This window comes from Leptosomus discolor, chromosome Z (genome assembly GCF_034619465.1).
Source record: "Leptosomus discolor isolate bLepDis1 chromosome Z, bLepDis1.hap2, whole genome shotgun sequence".
NCBI classification, from domain to species: Eukaryota; Metazoa; Chordata; class Aves; order Leptosomiformes; family Leptosomidae; genus Leptosomus; species Leptosomus discolor.
The window spans coordinates 7,779,194-7,804,205 of record NC_141419.1 but is presented as its reverse complement, the minus strand read 5'-3'; the positions used below and the strand labels follow the sequence as shown (position 1 = coordinate 7,804,205).

At 53.0% G+C, this 25,012-nt stretch overlaps 1 protein-coding gene across 4 annotated transcripts in view; it reads left to right on the top strand.

The window, feature by feature from the left end:
- Positions 1–231: 231 nt before the first annotated feature.
- Positions 232–25,012, top strand: part of EPHA10 (EPH receptor A10) — a 39,819-nt gene continuing 15,038 nt past the window's right edge. For 3 of the 4 annotated variants that reach the window (XM_086480500.1, XM_086480501.1, XM_086480502.1), the window contains exons 1-4: positions 1,528–1,587; positions 2,923–3,592; positions 19,911–20,066; positions 20,844–21,185. In XM_086480500.1, the coding sequence (XP_086336626.1) occupies positions 2,989–3,592; positions 19,911–20,066; positions 20,844–21,185 (1,102 nt within the window). In that variant the 5' untranslated portion in view covers positions 1,528–1,587; positions 2,923–2,988. Of the gene's footprint in view, positions 323–1,522; positions 1,588–2,922; positions 3,593–19,910; positions 20,067–20,843; positions 21,186–25,012 lie in introns of those variants that run through there. The other variant, XM_086480499.1, reaches the window with a different exon arrangement.

Genomic DNA, 25,012 nt, shown 5'->3' with positions numbered 1-25,012 from the left:
GGATTGGCCTGCAGGTGCCATCAGTAGGCTTCAGAGTGAACGGCGCCCGCGCTCCCGCCCTCGCCCCGCCCCTTCCCTCCGAGAGCCCCGGCGGCCGCCGCGGATTGGCGGTGCCGGCCGGCGGCCACGCCCCGGCGGCGGCTGGCGGCGGCGGTTGGCCGTGCGGGGCGGGGGCGGGGCGCGGCGGCCGGAGCGCGGCGGCGGCGCGGGGCGCGCGGAGTCGGCGGCGCCATGGCGACGGCGCGCGGCGGTGGCGGCTTCCCCCGGGCGCTGCCGCTGCTGCTGCTGCTGCCGGTGCTGCCCCGCGCCGCCGCCGAGCAGGGTGAGCCGAGGCGGGGGCGGGGACGGGACGGGCTGGCAGAGCGGCGGGACGGAGCGGCTCCCCGCGCACCGGCACCGCCGGCCGCGCCGTGCCGTGCCCCCAGTGCTCCGGCACCGCCGGCCGCGCCGTGCCCCCGGTGCCCGGCGGCCTCGGCGTTCGGTGCGGCCGCTTCGGCTCCGGCGTCGGTAGCCCTCGCCGGGTCGGGCTGCGCGATGCGGTGCCGCTCCGGTGCCGGCGGGTAGGGTCCGGGCGCGCTTCCCCTTCTTCCCCGCCGTGTCGCGGGCGCGGCGGTGGCTTCGTGGGGCGGGCGTGCCGCCGCTCGCCGCGGACCCGCAGGACGGGGCGGGCGGGTGCGGCGCGGGGGCTCGGCGGGGCAGGGGTCCCGGTCCCCGCCGTCGCCAGAGGCACTGGGAGGAGTGAGCTCCCGCGGCGGCCGCTGCCGGTACTGGATCGGGCTGCCCGTCCTGGCGGGCAGGAGCGGGGCGGCGGGAGCCCGGCGCGGCTGCGGCGGTGCCGGGGGCCACGCTGGCCCCCGCAGCATGGCCTCACCGGGGCCGTGACGTGGGGAGACGGCTCCAGCCCCGACGGTCGGTGTGTGCGGGGCTGCGCTGCCGCGGGCGGACCCGCCGCCGGGAACGGTGTCCCGGAGCGCGGCGCGGGGGCGCGGCCGGCCGGGGACACGCCGGCCTCTCGGGTCTGAGACGGGACACGTCGCGGTCAGGGGCTGCGTCCGTTGGCAAGCTGTGGAAGGGCCGCGAAACTGTGAATTTGGGGGAAATGCCTCTTCCTGTCGAACGGAGAATCGGGCGTCCTGTGGGAAAAGATGCTGTCTGTCCAGGCAGCGCTTGTTTCCAAGCGGTACCTCCCGGTTCCGGGGGATACGCGCTACAGGCGCGGTGCGGTTGCAGCATTGGCTGGTGGCGTCGGAGGGACTGTCCTGCAGAGTCCCTTGGGGAGGAGTGCGGCCTTCCCCGGGGCGGCACCCTCGTTAGGTTGGGGTGCTGCTCCCGTAACGGCGAGGGCTGCTCTGGGTGGGCAACCTGGCGCTCTGCAGCGCGGGTCCTGCTGGGTGCCGTGCTCGGGCGATGGCTGGTGAACCTCGGGCGGGGGCTGAGCTTCCCCGCCGATAGACCGGGTGGGTATTACTGGTCTTTCCCTGTGTCGGTGCGTTTGCTTTCTAACGCATGGTCTTCCCTGCAGTTGTCCTGCTGGACTCGAAGGAATCGCAAGCGGAGCTGGGCTGGACCTCGCACCCATCAAACGGAGTAAGTGCGGAGGAGGGTCTGCCCCTCTGTGCTGCTGGGGAGGGTCTGCCTTTTGGTGCTCGGCAGCATTCGAAGTCCACGGGTGGAGTCGGTGGAGGGGGCTGGCAACCACGGGGCTCCTTGAGCCGGCATGGGCAGCTCGGTGTGAGCTGTGGTGTTGATCAGCACCCGGCAACCCGGGGAGGAGAACGAGGCATGAGGCACTGGTTACGTGAGAGGCACAACCAGCGTGGAACAGCTCCTCAAAACGAGTTTTACGCTCCTGTAATACACAAATAAACGCCAGCCAGGTACGGCTTTGTATGGCAGTTTGCATGCCAGCGCGAGCCCCGGGGGATCAGTTCAGCTCTTGGGAGAAGGCTGTGGCTGGGGTGGGGTTGTCAGGGGCTCTGCATCACACAGGGTTTGTTTGATCAGCAGAGTCAGTCTATGGCTGCTTTCAGGAGAGTGTGTTGGGAAACTTGAAGTTGTGTTCCTTGCTGCTTTGGGTTCGTTTTCCAGAATAGAAACAATCCATTCGGAGGGAATAGTGATAGATCCTGGAGCCATCTGTGTTGCCCAGCTATTAGTCTGCAGAAGAAACTCTGTTTTGGGTACATTTGGCAATCTTGCATGAATTTACCCCCTGAAAGAATTCTTTGGGAAGTTGTCAGGTCACCCTTAAGGCTGTGAGGGTTGAATCATCATTTCACTAATCGGAATCTCTGCTGGTAACTTTGGGGAAACACCATTTCACTGGCAGCCAGAGGATTTGTCCTGTTCTAGCAAGAACCTCTCCTGACAAGAGAAGCTGCTGCTTGCAGTTCACAAAGATACTTGTCCTTGTGTGGTGGTGCGATTGGTGTCACATCTGCGTGGCCATCTTTGGCTTTTCTGGCAGCCCAGCCCCATCTGGCATTACACTGGGTGGTAATGCTGTGCGGGTGCCCCTTCCCAGGGACAGGCAATCCAGGGCGCATGTGGGAGATAAAGGCTCTGGCTTCCCATCAGATGTGTCCAGTTTTGTGTTAGACTCTTGTTTTAGAAGGTCTGATGCCAGTGCCCTCTTTCTGGTGGTATCACCGTGTTTGCGCCTCTGCAAAGAGCTCAGGTGTTAGGTGGTCCAGCAGCACTGATGCTATTTGAAGAAATGATAATAGCTAACAATAGCTCATTGTTACTACAGCTTGTGGTGGTGGTGGGCTGAGGACTTTTAGTGCCTGTGATATAAAGGCCCGTAGGTGGAGAGGCTTGTGGTGGTGATATTTATACTGATCGGTGTGTTTCTGCTGGGGTGGCTGGTTCTTGCTCACAGCAGCTCCTGAGCTGTTACAGCCCTTTGTGTTCTTTCCCCAGTGGGAAGAAATCAGTGGCGTGGATGAGAATTACAAGCCGATACGCACGTACCAGGTCTGCAACGTTATGGAGCCAAACCAGAACAACTGGCTGCAGACGGGCTGGATTGCCAGGCGCGATGGCCAGAGGATCTTCATTGAGCTGAAGTTCACCCTGCGGGACTGCAACAGCATCCCTGGCGTGATGGGCACCTGCAAGGAGACTTTCAACCTGTACTATGTCGAATCTGACTCCGACCTGGGCCGTAGCATCCATGAGAGCAAGCACACCAAGATCGACACCATTGCTGCTGATGAGAGCTTCACCCAGGGGGATCTGGGCGAGCGTAAGATGAAGCTGAACACCGAGCTGAGGGAGATTGGGCACCTGAGCAAGGGAGGCTTCCACCTGGGCTTCCAGGACGTGGGTGCCTGCGTGGCACTGGTCTCCGTGCGGGTCTACTACAAGAAGTGCCTCGCCACTGTGCAGAACCTGGCTGTGTTTCCGGACACAGTGGCAGAGACGGCCTTTGCGACTCTGGTGGAAGTTAAGGGCACTTGTGTCGCTCACGCCGAAGTGGACGTGGATAATCCCCCCAGGATGCACTGCAGCGCGGAGGGCGAGTGGCTGGTCCCCATAGGGAAATGCACGTGTGGTCCTGGCTTCGAGGAGAAGGACGGGGAATGCAGAGGTAAAAGTGGCTGTCGGTGTCCTTCGGCAGCGTCAGTCCATGTTGCTGCCAGACTGCTCCAGTCTGCCTGGCCCGAGCAAGCTCAGGCGAGCGGAATTGCCTTTTGTCAGCAATATGATTCTTCTAGTTGATTGCACCTCCCCAGCGAACGGCCAGACCTTAGTTTGAAGGGTGGCAGTTGGATAAATGGGGTGTGTTGCTGGTAGCTGCAGCACGGTGTTGGCTGGGCAGACGTGCCAAAGCTGTGAATACCGTCAGGCATTTCCCACAGCTTTATCTGTAACTATACAATTACTCTAGAACATTAATATGCCCGTTGTCATGCTTTAGACACAACTTAATAATTCGGTGACTTTACAGCTTGCAAGGTTATCTTTAATGACAGCTGTAAAAATGGATGTAACCGCTACCTTAACGGCTCTCCCTCAACGGCTCTCCCTCTAATGAACCTGGTGCTGTGACTACTTTGATCTTGCTTTCAAAAGGCAGGCGAGAGCCAGGCATGGGGTCAGCCCAGAATGTGGGATACAGGCTGCTGTGCTCCTCCTCTCAGAGCGTGTGAGCCTCTGAAAGGAGAGAGGCGCTGGGCTAATGCTTCCTCCAGGGCACCTTTCCACTTCAGACTGTGGTCAGGACCTAGTTCCAGCTCAGTGTGGTCTCAACTGCCTCTACACCAAGTCAGGTGTCAGCACAAGCCGGCAGCGGTCCCGGGCGAGACCTTTTCACCTGGTAGAAAACAGATTGAGAGGAAAATAGCTAAGTAAGTCCCCAAGAGGTGCCATCCCCTCGTGTTTGAGGCGTATGGTACGGTAGGAGAGCGAGCTTTTTCTGAGGAATCGGGTCTGTCCTTCAGGAGCTACCTGAGGCTTTTCCGATTTAAATTGTGCCAAGTGTGCTGCCTTCCTCCAGGAGATGGGAAGCCTTTCCCGGTGCTCCAAGTAGTGGCTATTTGCTTGGTGCCCTCAAGAAGACCTTATTAAAACTATCGAATTGAAATCTCAGCGCTGTTCATTGCTTCAGTGGCTGTGTGGCAGCTCGCCATGCTTTCCCCATCTGTTCGGAGTGGGAATTTACATAGCGAGTCCCAGAAGGCTTTTGCTAATGTTTCAGGTTTCTCTGTGTTGAGTTTAAATAATTCATATTCTCTAAGGAAAAATATTTGAAGTAATTTAATGGACATAATTAAGTTTTTCCCCCCTCTCGCAGAAAGCAGGTCATTAGTCACTCTCTGTGGAGCAGCGTCTGATGTCTGGTCAAACATCAGAAAATAGTTTTTAAGGGTTGGAAGGTTTTGGTTTGTTTTAGAGCCCTGCATTAGCATAGTGCTAAGTGAATAACTTTGAAAGGTTTGTGATGAAAGCATTTGGGGCTGCAGAAATTCTTCAACGAGGACAAAAGCTCTTGAGCTGGAGGCAGGTAAATATGGTGGGAGTCTGGGAATGTAAAACAGCCAGGTGATGGCACAGCAAATCTAGCTCTGCCACCATGATCCCATGGCAGTGACTTTGGAGGGCTGAGCGGGTGCGAGTCTGCTGGATCCTCCTTCCTGTGAAACTTCTTGGCCACAGTCTCTGCTGCAGTTCTTGTGGGTGTGAGAGGTTGGACCCTGAGTTTGTTCAACGGCCGGCTGCTTTGGGGGACAGGGACAGCCCGGGGGACGACCCCCCATCCCATGCAAGGGGGTGGCTGGCGTTTCTCCAGGCTGTCTCGGGTGCCACTTCACAGCTCCTGGTCCTCTCCTTTACCCTTTGATCTTCTCCGAAGACTTTCTGGCTGTGTCTGAGCGTGGGACGTGCTGCTGTCTGAAACCTGTCACCTGTTCGTGCCACCGACTGCTGGGGTGTCAGGGGGCCTGCAGGGCCTGCCTGCCGGCTGGGTCCAAAATAGATCTGGGGTGATGCTTAGGGCCAAGTGCATGGGACAGCTTCTTGGGTCTGAATGGAAAGCAAATCAGACATTAGAAGCGAAGGAGAAGTTTCCTCAGGCCACCTCACGTCTACTCTTGAGCCGGAGCACACGATGGTGTCCTCCGCAGAGACCGGCCGGTGCCCTGGGGCCGCGCTTGCCTGGCAGAGGGGCTATTGGAGGCCCTCGGCCGGTCTGACCCAGCCCAGCTGGCCGGGCCCGGGGGGCTGCGCTGCTGCTGGTGCCCTTGGCCTGGTGCTGGGGCTGGCGGGTGGGTGGCAGCGGGCAGGGCTGTGCCGTGCCTGGGCGGCAGCGCTGGTGGCGGCCGTGCCGTGTGGGACGTGCGAGAATGAGCTTTGTTTCCCACTGAACGGGTGCGGCTGTTTGAACTGAATCACAAAGCCGGTGTCCCTGTAACTGTGATTTAAGTGCTGAAATCATCCTGCTGCTGAGAGAACGTTTGTACCCTCGCACTGACATTAGGAGAGATGAAAGAAGACTAATAGGATTTATGGCGCTGCTAATTGCTGCTATGAGAAAGCCGAGCCTTTTTTACTGTCCGTCTCTCTATATCGCACCGCTTCCCTGAAGAAGCCCCAGCATACCTGACAGGCGTCCGTGGGTTTGCACGCTTGTGATGAATCATTTCAGGGATCGTTAAAATGCAGCCATCTCTAGGGTGGAACCGAGCAGCTTGAGCATCTGTTTAACATCTACTCTCAAATAAGAGGAGAGGTTCTGTTGCTGTAAATACATTTAGACTGCCTTTCTTGTCTAACGTATATCTAGAGCCAGATGCTGGTCTGTGCTTACTCTCATCTTAAAACCTGTTTCCAGCAGATGCACGGGAGGCAAGTGAGAAGTCCTGTTGCACCGTGGATGATCAGCTGTCCATCTCTGTTTTGTTTTCAGCCTGCTTCTCAGCACTGAGATCTTTTTACCCTTAATTTTATCAGGCCTGAGCTGCAGCCCCTTTGTGCCATTTACCTTGTGGTACACCGCAATAGCTTTTGTGTAAATGAAACGGTGATGTGGAGGATCTACCTGACATTTGCTGTAAAGTTGTCTCTTTCTGCTTCATCTTTTCCATCCAATCCCTTGTAATATCTGCAAGGAGAATTTCAACGAAGCCCAAGGTTAATATTTACCAGCCAGGTTTGCTGCAAATGAGACAACCTCAACCAGACGTTGAATTAATATGATGGAGACCAGTTTCCAAAAATAGCTGTCAGCCACTCTTCTTTGACAGAAATGTACATTTGTGCTGTAGCTAAGTTTCCTTCTCAATTTATTTCCCTCCACTTCTGACAGCAGTGGCAGGAGCTGGCTCTGCGCTGCCATGGTGCTCAGGAAACGCCCCGTGCTCTGCTCTGCTCTGCTCTCCTTCACCGGCATTGCCCGTGCAGGGTGGCCTGGCACCATGCTCATTCTGGTAGATGATAGTCTAATTAGCGGGCACGAGGAAGATTTACTGTATCCCACTTAGGGAGAAAGCTAGAAAAAATTATATCCCTCAGTCTTGTTTGTTTCCACCGTTGCTTATAAAGCATGTTGGTCTTCTGGGCTCTCCTGGAATGAAACTTCAGGATAGAGAGGGGAAAGGAGTTGCTGTTGTGGGATTTTTCCTTTTCCCACCCCCTTCCTGTATGTTTGTGATAAACCAGCGCAAGTTACCAGGCTCGGCTGGGTGGATTTGTGCACTTGTCTCCCTGTGTCGGGTATTCCTGTCCGTTTCTCTTGCACAGATAACCTTTCAGCCTCTCTGCCTGTTTGCTTACGTGGAAGTGGGACTTTGAGGGCTGGAGGCAAGTCTCCCCATGGAGCCTTTCCCTGGAGGGCGCAGGCATGCTCAGCAGAAGGCTCCAGCCATGAGGCCGTGGGTGCAAGCCTGCCCATCTGTGTCTGGGCTGTTTTCCTCTGGCTGAAGCGGGCTGTCTTCAGTCTGTGCTGGGTTCATCCCTGACAACTTCTGCGTAAAGGACTTTGGGGGCTTTACAAGGCGAGCTGGCATGGCTGCTGATCTTGAAACAGAGGGATAAGATGAAAGGCACAAGTCAACACTAATTAGAAGAAAGCAGCCTTTGCTAGCGGTAACTGCGAGTGATACAGAATGTAATGCATGCTTGACACTGCAGTAAGCAAGAAATGGCTTCTTTGATGTACTGTGGGATTTGTCAGTGGTCTGCTGGAAAATGAAGGACACTGAACTGCAAGTCTGCTCTGCTCATCAGGCTGGGGTCCGTTATTAATGTCTGTAATTGCCTGATGAATCTAACACTGTGTGTAGTATAATTGCACTTTATGGCAGCTTATAATTGTTGCTGTTAACGGGAAGATGTGATTTGTGACAGCATGGTCTGGATTCTGTTGTGGTCCTTTGCTGTTGCTGTTGCTGTTCTCCCATCCTCATTTTCAGCCGCCCCCCCCCCATAAGCAATTCCTTACAGCACTGTGCCTGTGCGAAGGCAGCCGGGTGGGCTGCTGCCTTCTCTTCTGCCTGCTGGGGCTCTCGGGTGCTGCAGGTCTCAGGATCGGCTCTGGTGGGTGTTTATCCTCCTCTCAAAGCCTTCCGGTGATGCCTTTGCCGCCTGCCCAGGCAGTCTGTCCCGGCACCTCTCTCTCCTTGTGTCTAACACAAATTGCCCTTGCAGTCACTTGAGCTTATAACTACTTCTCCTAGCACCAGTGAGCAGCGAGAGCACTTTCTCTCATAGCAGATTGTGCCTTGCTACAGATATCTCGGGAAAGTCAATATTATCTTTCCTGTGCTTGGCTTCTTGAATAGTAGCGGAACAAACGGGTAGGCAAAGTCTTTGAGAAGATCATCCTGCCTGTTGCAAGTAATAGGTTTGTGGACAAAAACACAGCTGTAAATGCTGTGAAATAGAGTAGTTTCTTCATTGATGACAGGGGTCATTACTTGGACATAAACTTGGTCAACGTTTTGAGCAAATTTAAAAGGAGGTTTTTCTGTAAAAAAGAGGTTTTGGATAAAGTCCTTGATTTTTATTTTCCAAAGGGAAGTGCTACAATAGAGAGAGTGCTTGCTTTTTAAAAAGAATCAGTCTTTCCATTTGTGTCCTGTTGTACCTCCCCTTTTAGGGCTTGCCTTTTTGCTGCTGAGCATCACAAGCTGAACGTGGGGAGGGATCGCTCTGGTGTTGGACCCGTTCATTTTATGCTTGTCCGTCGACTGCCAGGGCAAGTTCCTTTGCCTGGCTACTGTGTCAGATGGCAGCGTTTGTCTCTCCGCTTCCTCGGGAGAGGGAAATGCCATCGCTCAGTTCCCACATCTGCAGCGGGGAGGCAAGCAGAGATGCAGGTAGAGAGGGGGCCGTGCCAAGGCAGGAGCCCCAGGGTGCTTCGCTTCGGCAGAGGAGCGTGTGCCTGCAGTGCCTGGGTTGCATTTCTGCCTAGGGAGCCGGCGGTGCACAGGATGGGGGTCCCCAGGGGTTCTGGGCGGCTCCCGAGGGCAGTGGGCAGCTCCTGCCTGGGCAGCAGCCATGCATGGCAGCAGCCTCCTGCCTGCACTGCGCTGGCAGGCTGGGCTGGTGCCTCCTGAACCTGATGGTGCCTTTCCTTCTGCTGGTGAATTGCAGATGTCGACTTTAAAAAAAGAAAAAGGAAAAAAAAAAAAGTCCCAAGGCAGTGACCTGGCCCTGAGAGCTCCTGACACCATCTTTCTCTTAATGACAGCAAGCTATGAGCGAGGCTTGTGTCCTTGCGAGTCTCAAGGGCTGCGTGGCTGCCCTGCGCACCAGCAGCTCTGCTGCAAGGGGCTGGCGGCAGCGATGCTCCTGCTGCGGCTGGCGGCTGGGCAGGACAGGTGAGGGCAGATAAAGGATGTGCTCCTGGCGGTCAAGGAGAGCCTCTGGGGTGGCAGAGCGAGGCCTCACACCACCCCGAGTCCCCCCTGCTCTGCTGGGAATTGGCCACTTCATTTGCCTGGTAGCAGAGAAGGAGGAAGGAAAGCGTCTGAAGATTGTATGAGCTGGAGACTTCCCGAGCAGGCTTTCTCCTTCAGGAAGGTGTTTCTGGAAATCGAGTACACATGTGCTCTGTGTGGCCAGGGCTTGCTATGGCTGAGCAAAAGTTTGGGGCAGGAGTGGGAAGTGGTATTGGTAGGATGCCTTCCCGTGCGTTGCATGTGTCCCATCAAGGTACCATGTCACTACAGTGTCCTTAGATGGAAAATAAGTAGTTCAATTGAAAGAGAAATTCAGAATAATAAATTACAGTATTTTGCTGTTTAGTGAGAAGATACCTCCTGAAGTCTAGGGCCTGCTTTTCTGTTTAAATACAAAAAAAGATGGATCCAAATGTACAGCGCTTGGGGCTTTTGATTTGTTTCATCTTTTATACATTAGCTTACAAACCTGTATGTGCTTTTGGAGTTTATTTTATCTGCTGACTGATGCTCGAGTATTATGCGTAATAAGTTTATTTTTTCTCCTGGGATTCTGTAAGTTGCACAAAGCACCAGGTTTTGCTTTCATCACTGATGCAGCCACCGGCATCCTGCACAGACAGACGCTGTGCTTGCAGGGCCGGTGCTGATGCGCAGGTTTAGCAGCACTTGTCAGGGTTGGAGCCAGGCACACCGTGGCTGCGTTGGGTGGTAGTGGGGTGGGAAGTGGGGGCTGTGGGAGTAAATCCATGCCAGGAATAATCGCTGAGGAAATTTAGGCTTCAGTTTCCTTTCTGAATTACAGTTTTGTCTTTCTCCTCCTGGGTCTTGTGTTCTAGCAGAACGTAGCTGGAGCACCTTTGTGACCTGGGCAAAGTGGCAGTTTGAAGGCGTGGAGAGCTTTGTACTGAATGGATTTGGAGCATCCGCCCGTTAGCGGCAGCCACCGTGGTAGCTGTAATGCCTTATGGTAGATGCTGCTTTCCATCAGTCATGCATATGAAACACCCATGTAAAATATGCTTTCTCTTCAGTCTCTTTTTGGAGTAATGATCAAGCTTGGAGATATTTATTATTCGGGATTGCATATTATATTGCTGTTTTACAGTGTGTCTGAAATAATTATGGCTATGGAAATTGTGGCAGAGCCAGACACAAATTACTCTCTGACACTTAATTTTAGAGCAAACTACTCAGAAAATTACAAGCATCTCAGTTCGTTTGCAGAATTGTTGTCAGGCTTAAGGTTATAGATATGTGGCTGCTAGGTGGACAGGCTGGTTATTCTGCTGAAATACAGGGGGAAACGTATCTTGCCCACGGCTAAGGGAGTTTGTGTGAGAGAAAGCACTTGGCAGGAGTAGGGTGTGTTGGAGACGCAGGTCAGTCAGTCCTTTGCAGGGAGTCATTTGGTAGATACATTAGGGAACCGAGAGAGACAACAGTAAATCGCAGTTGGCTCAGCGGATGTGCCTGCTTTAGCGTGTCCTTGAGGAACATCCCTGCATAAATAGCACTGAGGTTCTGTTCAGTACTGCTGTAGCACTGAATTCAGGCATGTGCATTCTTTTAGGTATTTCAAGACGTCTTACTAAATATTCTGGGGTATTTTCTTCTGGACTAAATCACTGAATTTAATTTCAGCTATTAAGAGCTCATTGTTGGAGATGCACAAAGATCTAGCCTCTGGACATAGGTTTTCATTTCAGTGCTCTTCAAATTATTTAACAAGGGCAAAAATTATAGAGTAGCATTGTCCTAAAGGTTTCAGAGATGCTGGGAATGTGTTGGACCATAGGCTGCTGAAAAGTATTATTGAAAACCAGTTATTGAAACAAAAAGTTTGCAGAAGACAAGCTGTCTTTGAGTTCTCTCGAGTGGCTCGGCCTCAAATACCCGTCCTGGCAGGCAAGATACCAAGGTAAGAGGAGCTGGAGACCCGATCCAGTGCTCGTATTGATTGCTCCCTCATACTTTGTCCCTCTTGCACAGGCACAGAGACTGGACACCATTTCTTTCACTTCCTCACAGTGGGGCTCTGCAATGGCATCACTCTCTGTCTGCAGAGTATTGATTACAGTTTTTGCAATAAGACAAGGCAAGATTGCAAACCCAGCGTGTAAGGAGAAGACAGGAGCCTCTCTATTACCTGGGGACATTTGTTGACAAGGTTCTTTCACCAGCTCAATACACCACTGAAACTTTATTCTGTCGGTGTGTTTTGCACAAGGTGCCCTGTCTGATTTTGAGCAGCTTGTCCCGGCCTGTGAGCGCTCGCTGGCAGCCGTCCTTACAGGGTGCCTGCTCCGGTGCTGATCTCTGTTCCTCCTTGGGGCCTGCTCCCCTGTCCCTCCTGCAGTGCTGGTGTGAAGCACCTCTCCTCCTAAGCATTGATGAAATGTTTGGACCATAATAAACACTGGCTTGCTTGGCTTGATAGTGGGATTGAGATAGATGGGGGCTGGATGTGCCAGCCTGGTCAGGGGAGCGGTCAGCAGTAGCAATAGCTCCTGTGAGAGATGTGTTGAGAACAACTTCATATTTTATACAACTGATGATAACGGTGAGTTTGCAGAGACATGAGAAGTGGATGTCAATGCAGCACGTGGCGTGTGCCATGTACTGGCGGCCCGTGTTGTGAGGAGCCGCGGACTTCTCCTCCTTGGTGCTCGAAGGGGCTGGCATGGACCTTTAGTGTGCCTCGAGTTACGTTAATCACAGAGCAGACATGTCTGCTGTCTGTGCTCCGGGGGGGAAGCAGCCACAGAGACCTGCCCTGCCCTGCTGGCGGTGGGGGGCTCGGCGGGGGACGGGTGTGCAATTAACATTTCTCAAGTAAAACCGGGCTGCTGTATTGGAAGGAGCAACCCCCGGGCCTGGAGGGAGCCCAGGGGAGGCCTGTGTGCAGGAGGCTGGGCAGGGGGATGCTCCACACCCTGCCTGTATTGAGCATGGGGACAGGGCAGGAAGCTCCCGGAGGAGCCACGCTGCCCACGGAGGGGTGGTTTCCAGTTTGGACACCAACGCAGCTGAGACCCTAATAAGTATGGTATAGAGTTTTGTCTTGTGGTTTTTTTCCCCATCCTATTTTGATGGTTGCAATTTCCAGTATGACCGTTGCTAGGGGAGGGCTGGATGCAAGCCTGAGAGCTCGGGGCCAGTGCTCAGAGTCTGTCCTTTGCTGGGAGGGACTGCCGGTCTGCTGGCGTGTCTTGCCCCTGGGTGCTGTAATGGTTCTTGCTGGCTGCTTGTTTCCCTTAGCTGCTGTCTTTCCTAAATAGCATTTTTATGAATGCCTGCTTCAGCAGAGAAAATTAACACACGTTAAAAGCAGATGAACTTTGTCTAATACAATTTCATGACAAAAAATGGAAAGGAATTGATTTTGGAAGACAACGGAGTTGTAGTGTTAATTATAAATGACTGTATAGGCATTTTGAGTCAAACTGCAGGCGTTATTGATTCACGCTGGCATGCACGCAGCTCTTCCGCTATCTGCAGGAGTTCAGCAACATGAAGTTCAATAGTGCTAACGCAGGCAGTGTCCTTCGTGGTTTTTTTTCTTTGTTTGAAAATATCTGCAAGGTTTGTGGGTCAACAAGCTGACCTGAGACACTTTGGGGAGAAACAAAAAAAGGCAGAACCCATCAAAAGCATTAAGACTAAATGCTGAGGAGGGTGTAAATAAACCAGCAAACTCTGATATGAAGAAAATGGTACCAGACAGCAAGGAGATGTGAGCGTGGCTACAAGGGCGTTGCTGGAGCTCGCTGCCCAGGCAGCGAATGCCTTCCATGGCCAGCGAGGGTTTTATCCTGCTCGTGCCCACAGGAGCTGACCCAAAGCCGTGGTCTTTGCTGGGCGCTGGCACTAGTGTGGGAGTGTTTGCACAGAGCTGTGGCTGCACTGCGTGCCCCTTCCCGTCCCCTCTGCCCCCTCTGCCCTGCAGCTGGGTCACTGCTGGTCCCCTTGACCCACTGCCTAGCTGTTCTGGGCTGGGTGTTGTGCCTCAGCATGGTCACTCTTAACAGAAATCACGCTGATCTGTACAGAATCGTTAATAACACTTTCATTAGGAAGTGGCATCTCCGTTGCCGTGGTGCAGGGCCAGGGTGTGAGAGTCGTGGTGGTCCATATCAACATCCAGGTCCAGAAGGGGAAGAGGTGTTTTAGTCAAAGGCAAGAGGAGGCCATGCCAGTGTCTGTCACTGGTTTTATGTGGCTGGGCTAGGAAAAGGGGCCTCCTGAACTGCACGCCAGGTGAGGTCTTCAGGCAAGTCCTTCTCTGTCTGTGGCATAGCATGGCGTGACTGGAGGAGCGGAGGAGGGAACACACACATGCACACACATTTTTTCCAGCTATGGAGACGAGCAGGAAGTATGTTTGATGGGTTTTGCCTGATTTTTGCATTAACATTACCTTAAAGTTGTCTGGGTTAAGTAGCTTTATTCCTCAATCCATGATATGAACCAATTTCAGCCTAGTATTTAATCTTCCATCTGTGCTCATTCTCTTAATATTTTGTGCTAAGCTTCAGTATTTACTTAGGTCTTGGCCCCTTCCTCTCTGCAAAATGATGAATGCTTTTTCATTAGAAAAGACTTGTAAGCTGCAGGAAATGGATTTTTGGTTTTACTGGACCTTGTGATGTGTCTGGGGCATGTTGGTGAATGCTCCCATACTGCTGCCCACATTTGTCTATTGAAACCCACTGCATGATTTACAAAACATTTTGCAGCTGCTGCAGCTACGTTGTGCAGAGCAGCCAGACACTCCCGCAAGCTTGGGGAAGGATGGACGGCTTCATTGCCTCAGCTGGCAGCGGGATCAACACCGTGTGTGGGTGCAGGAAAGTCACGTCGGGCTCAGCTGAACGGCCGCGGGTTGTGTGGCGAGGACAGAGCTGGAGAGCCTCTGCTCCGACTTCCTCTGTGGAAGTAGAATTTGTTTCTGCAGTGTGTCTGCCCACTGAGCAGGTGCTGGGAGGATTCTGCCCTTCCTCCCACTGCTGCTGGCATCCACAGCATCTCCCCCAGGGGCACAGCCACACCAACATGGTCCCCAGGCATGCAGTCCCCAGGGCAGAGGGGGAATTTCCTTTAAACTTGCCGAGTTACAGGATTGCAGCTTTGCTTACTCACCCAGGCTGTCTGCTCTTTTAAAGAAGATTGTCTTTTCCCGAGGTGGCGAGTTGCTGCCAGTGCAATCACAGTCAGAGGCATGCCGCTCGGCTCTGCTCTCACTAAGATTGCGTGTGGAAGCCGTGGGTGTGCGGGGAGGGGGGATGCTCTCTGGCCAGTAGCTTTGCATTCAGCTTAACCTCCCCGTGGGAGAGCGCTAGCAGGAGCAGCGCCTGTCCAAGATGCTGCTGGAATAGGATTCAGTCTTTTCTCTCCTTTGGTTAAAAGCCAATTTTGTTCGTGTGTGTAAACCAACATGCAGAGCATTTGCAGAGGAAAGCTGCGAATCCTTAAGGGTCAAGTTCCATCTCTGGTGGTGCAGTCAGCGTGCTGGCTGGGCCTCCAGAGACCTGGGTTCTGTTCTTGGTCCTATTTGTCTTGTATGACTTTGTGCAAAGCATACAGTTGTTCTGTCCCAGTTTCCCCACTTGTCAGTGTGGTTAATGTTTCCATACTTCAAAAAGAAAACAAAGATTAACTTAATTGTTCGAGATACCCGTTACTGCAACAGTTGACTGTCGTGAGTGCATGACATAAAAGGCTGCTGGCCAGCTGGTAAATACTGCCAGAGTGATTAATAACTTCATTTTACTGCTGCATGCAAAATCCTGGCCGTACTTCACTTGAAGAGTGACTACGATCAACCCTGGAGCTTACACAGCCTGTGTCCAGCAATCAGGTTATCCCACTTGATGCACTTAGTGAGCCACTTTTAGTCACTTCTCATTGATTAACAAGTTAAAGCTGCTCAAACTCTGATGCCCTTTTGCTGATTAATCAGGATCTCTTCCATCATTTTTTAAGCCAAAACTTGAACATGCAGCTAACTGTGGCTTAGAAAATGTTGAGATCCTTGCTAGCGAAGGAAAAGCTTCAGCATCCTTGGAGCTGTGATTCCGATTGGAGCTGGAGAGGAAGGTTATGCCTAGGAGCTGCTGGTGGAAGAATCTGGTTGACAGGCTCCTTGGTGCTGTGAGATGGAGATGTCTGAACTGCTGGGGAGGGAAAATTAAAACTGTCCCATACCAGTTGAGTAGGAAAGCATGCGTTTTTCAACTCTGCATCCTCAATTGCACCTGCTCTCCCTGTGGCACAGACTGGGCGTGAGAGAGGACGTTGCCTTCTCTTGATAGAGCCATCCGCTCTTGTCCGAGGAGCTGTGGCAGATGTGTCGGAAAGAGAAACCCTTCCCATGGGTGCATCATGCCGGGTAATCTGCCAAGCTGCAGCACAGATCAATGCTGCTTGTTCTGCTGCTGGTTTGACCGTGTGTGCATACAGTGTTATATCAAGGAGGGAGCGTGTGCTCTCTCTGTCAGTGAAATGAATAAGGCGCGCCTGGTGAGCAGGGAGTAGCTTGTGTGGGCAGCGATGACGGAGCTGGAGAGAGGCAGTTAATCTGTCTGACCCATCCAGCTGCTTCTCTTTGGCTCTAGGAGAATGTATTATTGAATTTTATTATTTAATAATTAAGTTTTGCTAGTACCAGAGGACAAGGAGTAGGATAGAAAATAGTGTACAAAAAAGAGAATTTCATTCTATAAATTGATGGCCTGATCTCTTGAGAGCTGTCACATACCCACTGCAAAAATGAGCACTGCGAAATAACAGAGACACCTAAACCAGCTGGGGACCAAGAAAAACACTTGTAGGATGAGGTGGAAGAGGGTGGGAGTTTATCTGAGAAAAGAAATGGAGATGCACACATGATGCATCACATGTGCTGGGGTGCTTTTGTTCTTCTCAAGTGTAAGAGTCAGACAAACAAGGAACAAAATTAACAAGTAAACCCACTGGCTGCGCTGCGCCCAGGCTCCTCGTGGGATGTGCTTGTGCAGGGTCGTGGTGCCTGTGTTTTGGGGCAATGCACATTGAGGTGTTTTGTACGGTTATTAACTGTCATGCCTTGACATACGCTTACTTCTAGCTATTAGACAGAGGAACAGCCTGAAAGATGCTTCTAATTGCAAACATTCAATTTCCTATGACCAGATGTCAAATTTATGTGACTGTCAGGCTGGCCTTTAAATCTGAGGAATGGCGTCATTGTGCTCCAGGTTAGTGCTCAGGTCCCATCAAGTTTGCAAACAAGTTAGACTTTTCTGTTCTGCCTGAGAGTGCGAGCAGGGACCTCGTGCCAGCGTTCAGCCTTTGGTGCTGTAACGAGTTGGGCTTCTCCCCACGGGGAAGGATGGGCTTGAGCCGGAGCCGCAGCAGATGGAGGCTGCAATCGATGTGCAGCGCCAAAGCCCATGAGCTCCCGTCCCGGCTCTGCTCTCGGGGCGCACGTCTCCCCGTGTCCTGCAGCCGCTGGGAGAAGGGCCGGTTCTGTGGCAGCGCCAGCCTCGGCTCTGTGCCTGCGCCCGGGTCATCGCTCTGCAGAGCCGGGAGGAAACGTTTGAGTGCTCGGGGGAGTTCAAACCTTGTTCCCAGCGTGCGGGAGCCACGGGATCTGGGGGTCTGCCGATCCCCTGTCTCTTCAGGGTGGGCGCAGCGCGTGTTCAGCGCTCTGGCGGTGTCTCTTTCGGCAGAGACCTCCAGTGCTCATGCTGGGTTTCTCTGTTGGAATCTGGCTGCCTCCGTTGTGGTAGGGTGTGCTCTCAGGCTTCTGCCCTGCGTGTGCGGCGTGTTGGGATCTCGAGCGGGCCGCTAGTGATATTTCTGCCCTGTATTGTGGTCAGTGCTGCCGAACTAAAGGAAAAAGCAAACTGTGTCTCCGTTACATGAATGTAACAGTTTTGGTTTCGTTTCTCAAATATAAAGAGGAAGCTGGAATTTTGGGGAGTAATTTAATTATTTGTAAGTTTTTCCTGTTTTATCTAGCACCCTAGGTAGGGAGTGACATTTACTGTGCATTGTGGCTCAGTCTTACTTCTCTGTTGTGTTTGTCAAGCCCATGCTCTTAAAGGTTAGCTTTGAATGGTGTTGGAGGTGTGCAGCCTGTGAGACAGAAGAGGCGAGTACAGACCCGCAGGCTCTCCAGTCCCATACTGGCAGCAGCTGTTGCTGAGAGTTTGCAAGATCAAGGCGTGAATGTCGATTCTTTTGCTAGAAACATATTTTCCTAGAAATCCCTCCTCCAGCACCTCTCAGGAGAGGATGCTCTGGCTGTCCGCAGGCACTGACAGCTGGTGAAGGTGTCTGGGCTGCCCTTGCAGCCAGTGAGAGCAGTGAGGGCTCCTGGCACGTGGATCATCTTGCCCAGTGCCCCCATCGCAGCAGGCCAGGCAGATGAGAAAGGTCTGCGCGACTCCGGGGGCTGCTGCGGGGTCCTGGTGTCCAGCTCAGTCACTGGCTGAGCTGGCCAGAGCCCACGGATGAGGCTGCCCTTCGACTGCAGTGGTGACTGCAGCACGCATCGAAGTGCTTTGTCTTGTCCAGTTCAGCGAGGAACCACAGCCTAGGGGAGCCCAGGAATAACCTGCTAATTTTGGTTCTCTCTTTTTTTTTTTTATTTGTTTATTTATTTATTTATTATTTATTGTAACAATTTAACTCTTCATTTTTGCTATAGAAGCATAACGTTGAGTCCATGGCAGTCAGAAAGTTGCAATTTCCATTCCAAATACACAGAAGTCTCTCTTCATTACTGGAATGGGCTTGAAGAGGCCAAATCTGTTGCTTTCCGCAGGCTTTGCTTGCATTGGGTGACATGACAGCACAAGATCTTGTGTGGCAAGGAGCAAGGCATTTAGGCAGCTCTGGAAAGGCTGTATCTGTTGTGTAAGAAAAGCAGAAAGATCTCACGTGTGCGGCTGCTCTCAGCTCTGCTGAGCTGCTGTCTGCTGTGTGCCAGTGGCCGGGGGATGCAGGGACGCTGGGAGCACAAACCTCAGCCACAGTGCTGCTGTCCCTCTCTGTGCGTGGCTGCAGGGCACTGCATTTCCAAAGGCCTCGTGGCAGGTGAAATAACCTCCCCTTAAAAGTTCACCCATTTTCAGCATCCCAGGGAAGGATCCTCTCTGCCCTGTGCTATGCCTAGTGTGTTGTCCTCAGATCACAGCTGTAGCTGCCAGTTTTATGTCATGCTAAAAATTAATGAACCAGAGTGCACTGGAATAATCTGCTTTAAAAGGAACAGTCTCAGCAGCCAGCTCCTTAAAAATGATAAGAGAGGAGATTGCGTTAGTGGAGCTGTTCACCTAGGAACTTTACAAGTGATTAAGTTTAAATATTCAGGGGGCTGATGAAGGGATAGCAGCACCACATCAAGAAGATGAAGAAGCCAAGCAAAACGTGAGTGCTTCTGTTTGGCTTGAAATCCAGCTGAGATAAACTCCTGCCCCTCGGGCTGGCCCTGCTGCAAGTCACCCCTCAGTGCAGAGGGTCTGCCAGCCCGAGGGTACCCCTGCGCCAGCCTGCCCCATCCCCTGCTGTTAGGGACACACAGCAATGACAGGCAGCACATTCTTGTGCAGGCTGCTTCCTTTCAGATGTTTTAGGGTCAAACTGAAGCTGTTGCAAACTGCTTTATGGAGTTTTGCAGCCTTTTTTGTTGTTTTTGTAAAGTGATAAGTCTTTCATGCAGAACTAGCTTCTGGGTGTCCTGCTAGGAGTATTGCTTGTAGGCTGCATGCTGCTTGTAGTAAAGATCAAACAAATCCTTGACCAGTGTGTGAATTTCTTGTTTGTTTGTGTATCAAAGGTACTTTTCAAAGGATGAGGGAAGCTTGTGTATGACCTATACAAGCAAATTTATACCGCTGTTGTTTAACTTCAGCACATACCTCACTGCCCACAGTGACTGCTGTATAATCCACAATGATAAAGCTGTAGCTGCCGGTGACATGGCCTTGTGACTTGGGTTTGTGAATGAAGCTCTGGTGACTGTTGAGGTCTCCAACTTCTCAATTTTCAATATTCCTCTCCTTTTGGGGTTGTTGGTGAGTCTTGCTGTGGCTCCCATGTCATTTCTGCTCTGCTCACCTGACTCTAAACCCTAAGCCATATGTTTTCCATATCCTGCATCTTTCTGCAGCCACCTCATCCCCCATGTGCCTCCAGAACCTCCAGCTCCCTTCACACATTGCCCCAGCTGATGTCTGACCATTCCTCCAGCCCCTCCCCAGACCCTTGAAAGAGTCCCCCAGCCTGGAAGTCAGTGCAGAGCTACAGCATCCAAATGTCCCTTCTGGGTGAAACCAAAGGCACATCTCTGGGTGCCAGGATCATGCAGGTGCGCAGGGAAAGTATCTTGGAGGGTGATACCTGCTGGCCAGTGGCAGGCAAAGGATGTCCTAGGAAATGGGGAAATGCAGTCATCAAACATGTCCCCCATTCACCTTGTGGTGTTCTTCCCACAACTCCCTCTCTCTGTCTTTTCAGCTTGCCTTCCTGGATTTTACAAGCTTTCCCTTCGTCTCCCTCTCTGCTCTCCTTGCCCTGAGCACAGCTTCGCACATGAGGAAGCCTCTACGTTCTGTTCGTGCCAGAAGAACTACTCCAGGTCTCCGTCAGACCCCCCATCTGCCTCCTGCACACGTACGTCTTGCTGAAGTGGCAGCTTTTGTGAAGTGAGGAAATGGGGATCCAGAGGCTGTGTCTGTCCCGTGGTGCAGAGCCGCATGGGTGCCCGGGGGGCTGTCCGAGGCTGTCTCCCTGCCAGCATGGTGTGCTAGCCCCTGGGCTGCACCCAGGCACGTGTGTTCCTGGGAGGGCCTGTCTGCCCTAGGGCACTGCTGCGGTGGGGAGGGATGGAAGGGCTGTCCCTGCGCCTCGGAGCTCGCAGGCTGAGGCTGCAATCTGATGAGACAGGCGTGTGATTGGGCTTGCAGACTCCACAGTAAAACTAGGGCACAGTCATTTAGTCAATATAGTTCACAGATTTTAATTAAATGGCCTCTAGTTAATTGGATTGGACTCCAGCTACTCCAGTGATGGATGCTGTACAACTGCCTGCACAGCGATGAGAAACCTCCCGCTTTCCCCGAGAGCGAGTGTGGCTGGGCAGTGTCCGACCAGCGGTGGGGCTCCTGGGCCCCTTGCAGCCAAAGGTGCCAGCTCTGGCTGGCACTGTGCGAGCTGTGGCTTGTGTCCCTCCGGCGGGCATCTTTCATCCAGTGTCCCTGCTGTGCTGCACGCATCAATGCATCTGTGTCCTCAAGTGCTGCCACGTGCTGTGGCTGCCCAGGACCACGCTCTCTTGCTCCACTGCCAGTGCCTATGCTGCTGCTCCCAGAGGACCTGTAGGTTTGCCCTCCTCCCTGGGCAGTGCCCGGCTCTTCCAGTGCCTGTGCACAGACACTCTTCTGCCTCCAGGTCCGCCCTCTGCCCCGAGGAACCTGGTCTACAGCCTGCGGCAGTCATCACTGGTCCTGGAGTGGAGTGCCCCTGCCGATGCGGGCGGCCGGAGCGACCTGACTTACAGCCTGTGGTGCGGCCGGTGCCCGGCGGCTCTGCGGGGCCGCTGCGAGCAGTGCGGCAGCGGCGTGGGCTTCGTGCCGCAGCAGACGGGGCTCGTGGACCGGACCGTCACCCTGGTGAACCTGCTGCCTCACGTCAACTACACCATCCGCGTGGCTGCTGTCAACGGCGTCTCGGGCATCAGCCCGCTGTCGGGGCAGCAGTACGCCGAGGTGAACGTCTCCACTGGCCTCGCAGGTACGGCTGCCGCATAGCGCGCGTGACTGCTGAAGGCAGTCGGTGCCTGCCCGCATTGCACCAAGACGACAGTTGCCCGCACTGCCTTACACTCACGTGTCACCTCTGGGGCGTATGAGTCTGCTCAGCAGCCAGGTCAGTGGCTTTGTCAGTGGGAGGACGTGGCATCTGGAGGTGGCATGAGCCCTGTCCTCAGGCTCTGCACGCCTGGTGCCGTGGACGTGCCCCGATTCCTCTCAGTTTGCTCCGGTGGCACAGACATGGCGCTCAGCAGGGGCGGGCAGCACAGACAGAGCGGGAGGTAGAGAAGAACGTGCAGTGCACCCAAGGGGTTTTCAGTTGGTGGCACGGGGACGCAAGGAGCTGGCTGTGCTGGAGGAGCCCGTGGCCCCATTGCATCCCACGGCGCTGGCTCACAGCCAGGTGGCAGCGAGCGTGGTGACAGCCTGGGCTCCTCCGTAGGGATGAGTCTGCCCTGTGATCCAGCTGCAGTTTGAATTTACAAATCACAAAAAAAGCACCTTCAAAGAAGCAACATTTTTAGCCCATTCACAAAAAACTCTCCTTAAAATAGATAATTCAAATATTGGCTGTCCTTTGGAAACAAAAAAATTGATTTAATCTCTTTCTTCTCTGCTGTTCTGTAGCACAATTTCATACTGTAAGTGTCCCCTTCCACTTAACGCTTTGCATTTCTATTCACTTACGTGAGGGGAAACAAGCACCCAGCCTGCCTGTGCAGACAGGGCCCCTGCCCAGGTGACAGGTTTGATCCCTCCTCAGTTGTTAGCTGTGCCTAAGGAAAACCAGCTCTGGCTTGTTGTGTCCTTGTCTATTCCTCTGCGGTTACGTTATTAATTTGCATGAAAACCCTTTGCCAAGCCACAGTTAATGGAGACAGATGATCCTCGCATACCTCTTGGCAGGAATTGGCCAACAATTTCATCTGAAGAGATTAAACTTTGATCCTGTTATAAATAATTTTCCCACCACTTGATCAAATGTTTTTGCGTGTATTGTTGGTTTCTCTTCCCTCGTATAATAACTTCTGTGAATTCGTTGGGTGGATGCTGTGCTGCAGACTGCTCTTCAGTGGAGGTGTCACTCCTCATTAGGATCTTTGCTGTTCAAGGATGGATTTAGCTCTGGGAAGATCTTTTGTCTCCTGAGCTCACGCTATTCCTTGAGCCAGTGTACAAGCTAGGGAGGGGTGAGCTCAATCAGGTCTAATACTGAGCCATTCCCAGAGGCTCCTGCCTGATCTTGGGCAGAGGGACCAGTGCTCAGGATCTGTGTCCTTGCCTGGAGCTTCAGGTGTGAGCTGCGGACAAGGGGCTGCGTAAGGGCAATGAGTGTCCTGTCCTCTGTAGGGAGTGAAGCAACAAGTCTGTGGTACCAACCCGTGCCCACGCCGTTCGTCTGTTTTAATAGGGCTTTGCTTCTGGGTAAGCGGGAATCTCAGCCCTTTGCGCAACACTGCATGCTCCTGAAGGAACTGAAATACGCATAAAGAATAAGGCATAATTAATCTTGTAATCTGTTCAAAATCAATGTCTCTTGTCGAGTTGTCAAGTTTCCGGATGCAGATGGTGGCTCAGAATTAGCTGAGCAGCTGAGGCTCAGGAAGTTTCTTGAAACATTAAATTTTTTTGCTGCCAAAGGTGTCCCCTCCCGAGAGCAGTGCCAGGCTGGTGCTGCCGTCTGCAGCTGCCCCAGTTCCTCTGGCTTTGGCACTGGGCAAGAAGTGACAGCAATGATTGACCTGCGCCTGTCTGCAAAGAGGGGGAGACAGTCGTCTCCTGGGGGGCGGCTTCTCAGTCTAGTTTGCCTGTAACACCCCGCTTGGGCAAGAGCCCCCCCGCTGCGAGGAGGGCTGTGCATGGGAGGGGACCTGGTGCAGGCAGGCAGTGGTGCAGGCAGGACACGGAGCCACGGATGGCCTACAGAGCCGCATGCTGTCTCCAGTGAGTCCTGAGCCCTGGAGCCCCTCATCATTAAAGCCCATCACAGAAGTGCTGGATGGGGCCAGAGATAAAGAGAAGGGGAGACTTCAGGGACGCCTGAAGCAGCGGTGACTTCCTCGGAGGCTGCAATGCTTTGGTCTCAGGGAAGTCATTTGCAGCAGCAGGGAAGCTCTGGCTGCAGATATGCAGATTCAGAGGAAAAAATAAAGAAACAAGACTCTATTTGGCTGTCAGATCCGTGCTCCTCTAAATATAGCTCTGAGTGCAGCTTTCACCCTGCCCTTCCCCTTCAGCAGTCGCAAGAGGGAATTAGCAGTTGTTCATTGTATTTGCAGGGGAAAAGAAAAGATGCTATTTAGTCTGCAGGAGGCAAAATTAATACTATGTTTTTTCTAATCTGGCCACAGCATGGGACTAAATAAAAGTGTTTGAGGAGAGAACGGAGCTGTTTACCTGCAGGAGTAGAGCTGCATTAGCTATGTAAATGTACACTCTGGGACGATGTCATTTATATTCCCGGCAGGGATCAGCTCCTATCGGCTGCTATCATAAAGGGCTTTTAAATCTGTTGCAGATTAGTAATGCAGCCAGCGCTGAAATGCATTCTCCTTTCTGAGGCTGTGGAGAAGTGGTTTGTGCCGAGTTAGGTCCTCCAAAGTAGCCGCCTCTGCGCCCGCTTGTTGCTGGTGCAGCGACTCCAGCCCAGCCCCAGCCAGGAGGCACGGTGGGTCCACAGGTTGAGCCAACTCCGGGGCGAGGGTCTGCGCTTGTGGGGTCTTTGCCCTCCGTGCAGCGAGAACCAGACCTGATGAGACTGCTTCTCTGATTTGGGAAAAAGGACCCTGGGGCGGGAGTTGCCTGGGATGGTGCCCGGTGTGTTTTCTGTGTTGGGGTGTTAAAAACTGGTGACGGAGGGGAGAGGCTGGCTCTCCCCAGTGAGCACTGCCGTGGTGCAGGGTGGCAGAGGTGTTCGGGGGCAATGGCAAGTTCTGTCCGTCTGATGTGCTGTCTGCTGCTCCCCACATGGGGCAAGCAGCAGTCTGACAGGTTGTGGTCTGCTCTTGTGTGTCTGCTCAGCTGCTCTGCCTCTGAAAAGGTGTGGAGAGAGCATTCCCGGAGATGGGTGGGTGCAGGAGCTGGGGCCGGGCACCCAAGAGGCTCTTCCTGCTGCGTGGCCCGCAGGCACTCTTGGTTCAGTCCCATCTCTCAGTGCTTGTGTTGTCCCTCCCTAAGGACCCCCTTCGGGTTTTGAATGCAGCGGGTAGTTCAGTGGGGTGACACAGTGCCCACACCTAGTTTTATGCCTTTTCTGCTGGTGCACTGGTTAATTAAGAGGAGTGAACCCACATACAATGAAATGGAGTTTATGAAATCAGGCAGAGTGGTGAATAATTTAATGTTTGCTTTTTCAGAATAGAGGCAGTGTTAGGGGAGCTTAAAATATTGATGGGAAACACATTTTTTTCCCGGTGTGAAATGCTTTATAGTCTGTGTGATTTTCTCTAATGCCTTTTCAACATGTTTGAGGCTAGTGCCTGCTTTTCTGGCGTGTACCATGAGTGCTGCTCTACAGCCCATCACTAAGCAAGCGTGATTTTTCCTGATGACTTTGTTATCAGTCAGGACCACTTGTTCAGGTTTCTTCAGTCCGCTTACCAGATTCAGAGATACAGGAGGGCATCTGTGTGATATTTTATTGATGGGAATCATATAAAACAGCAAGGAGCACTTAACTTAATTTACAACCCAAGTTAAGCGTCGGGCTGGCCTCAGCCACCCGTATCACTTGTCGTTTCGTGAAACATGCAGTGACGTGCGCTTGTGCAGAGGCCACAGGCTCGTGCTGGGGATTGCCCTGCTGTC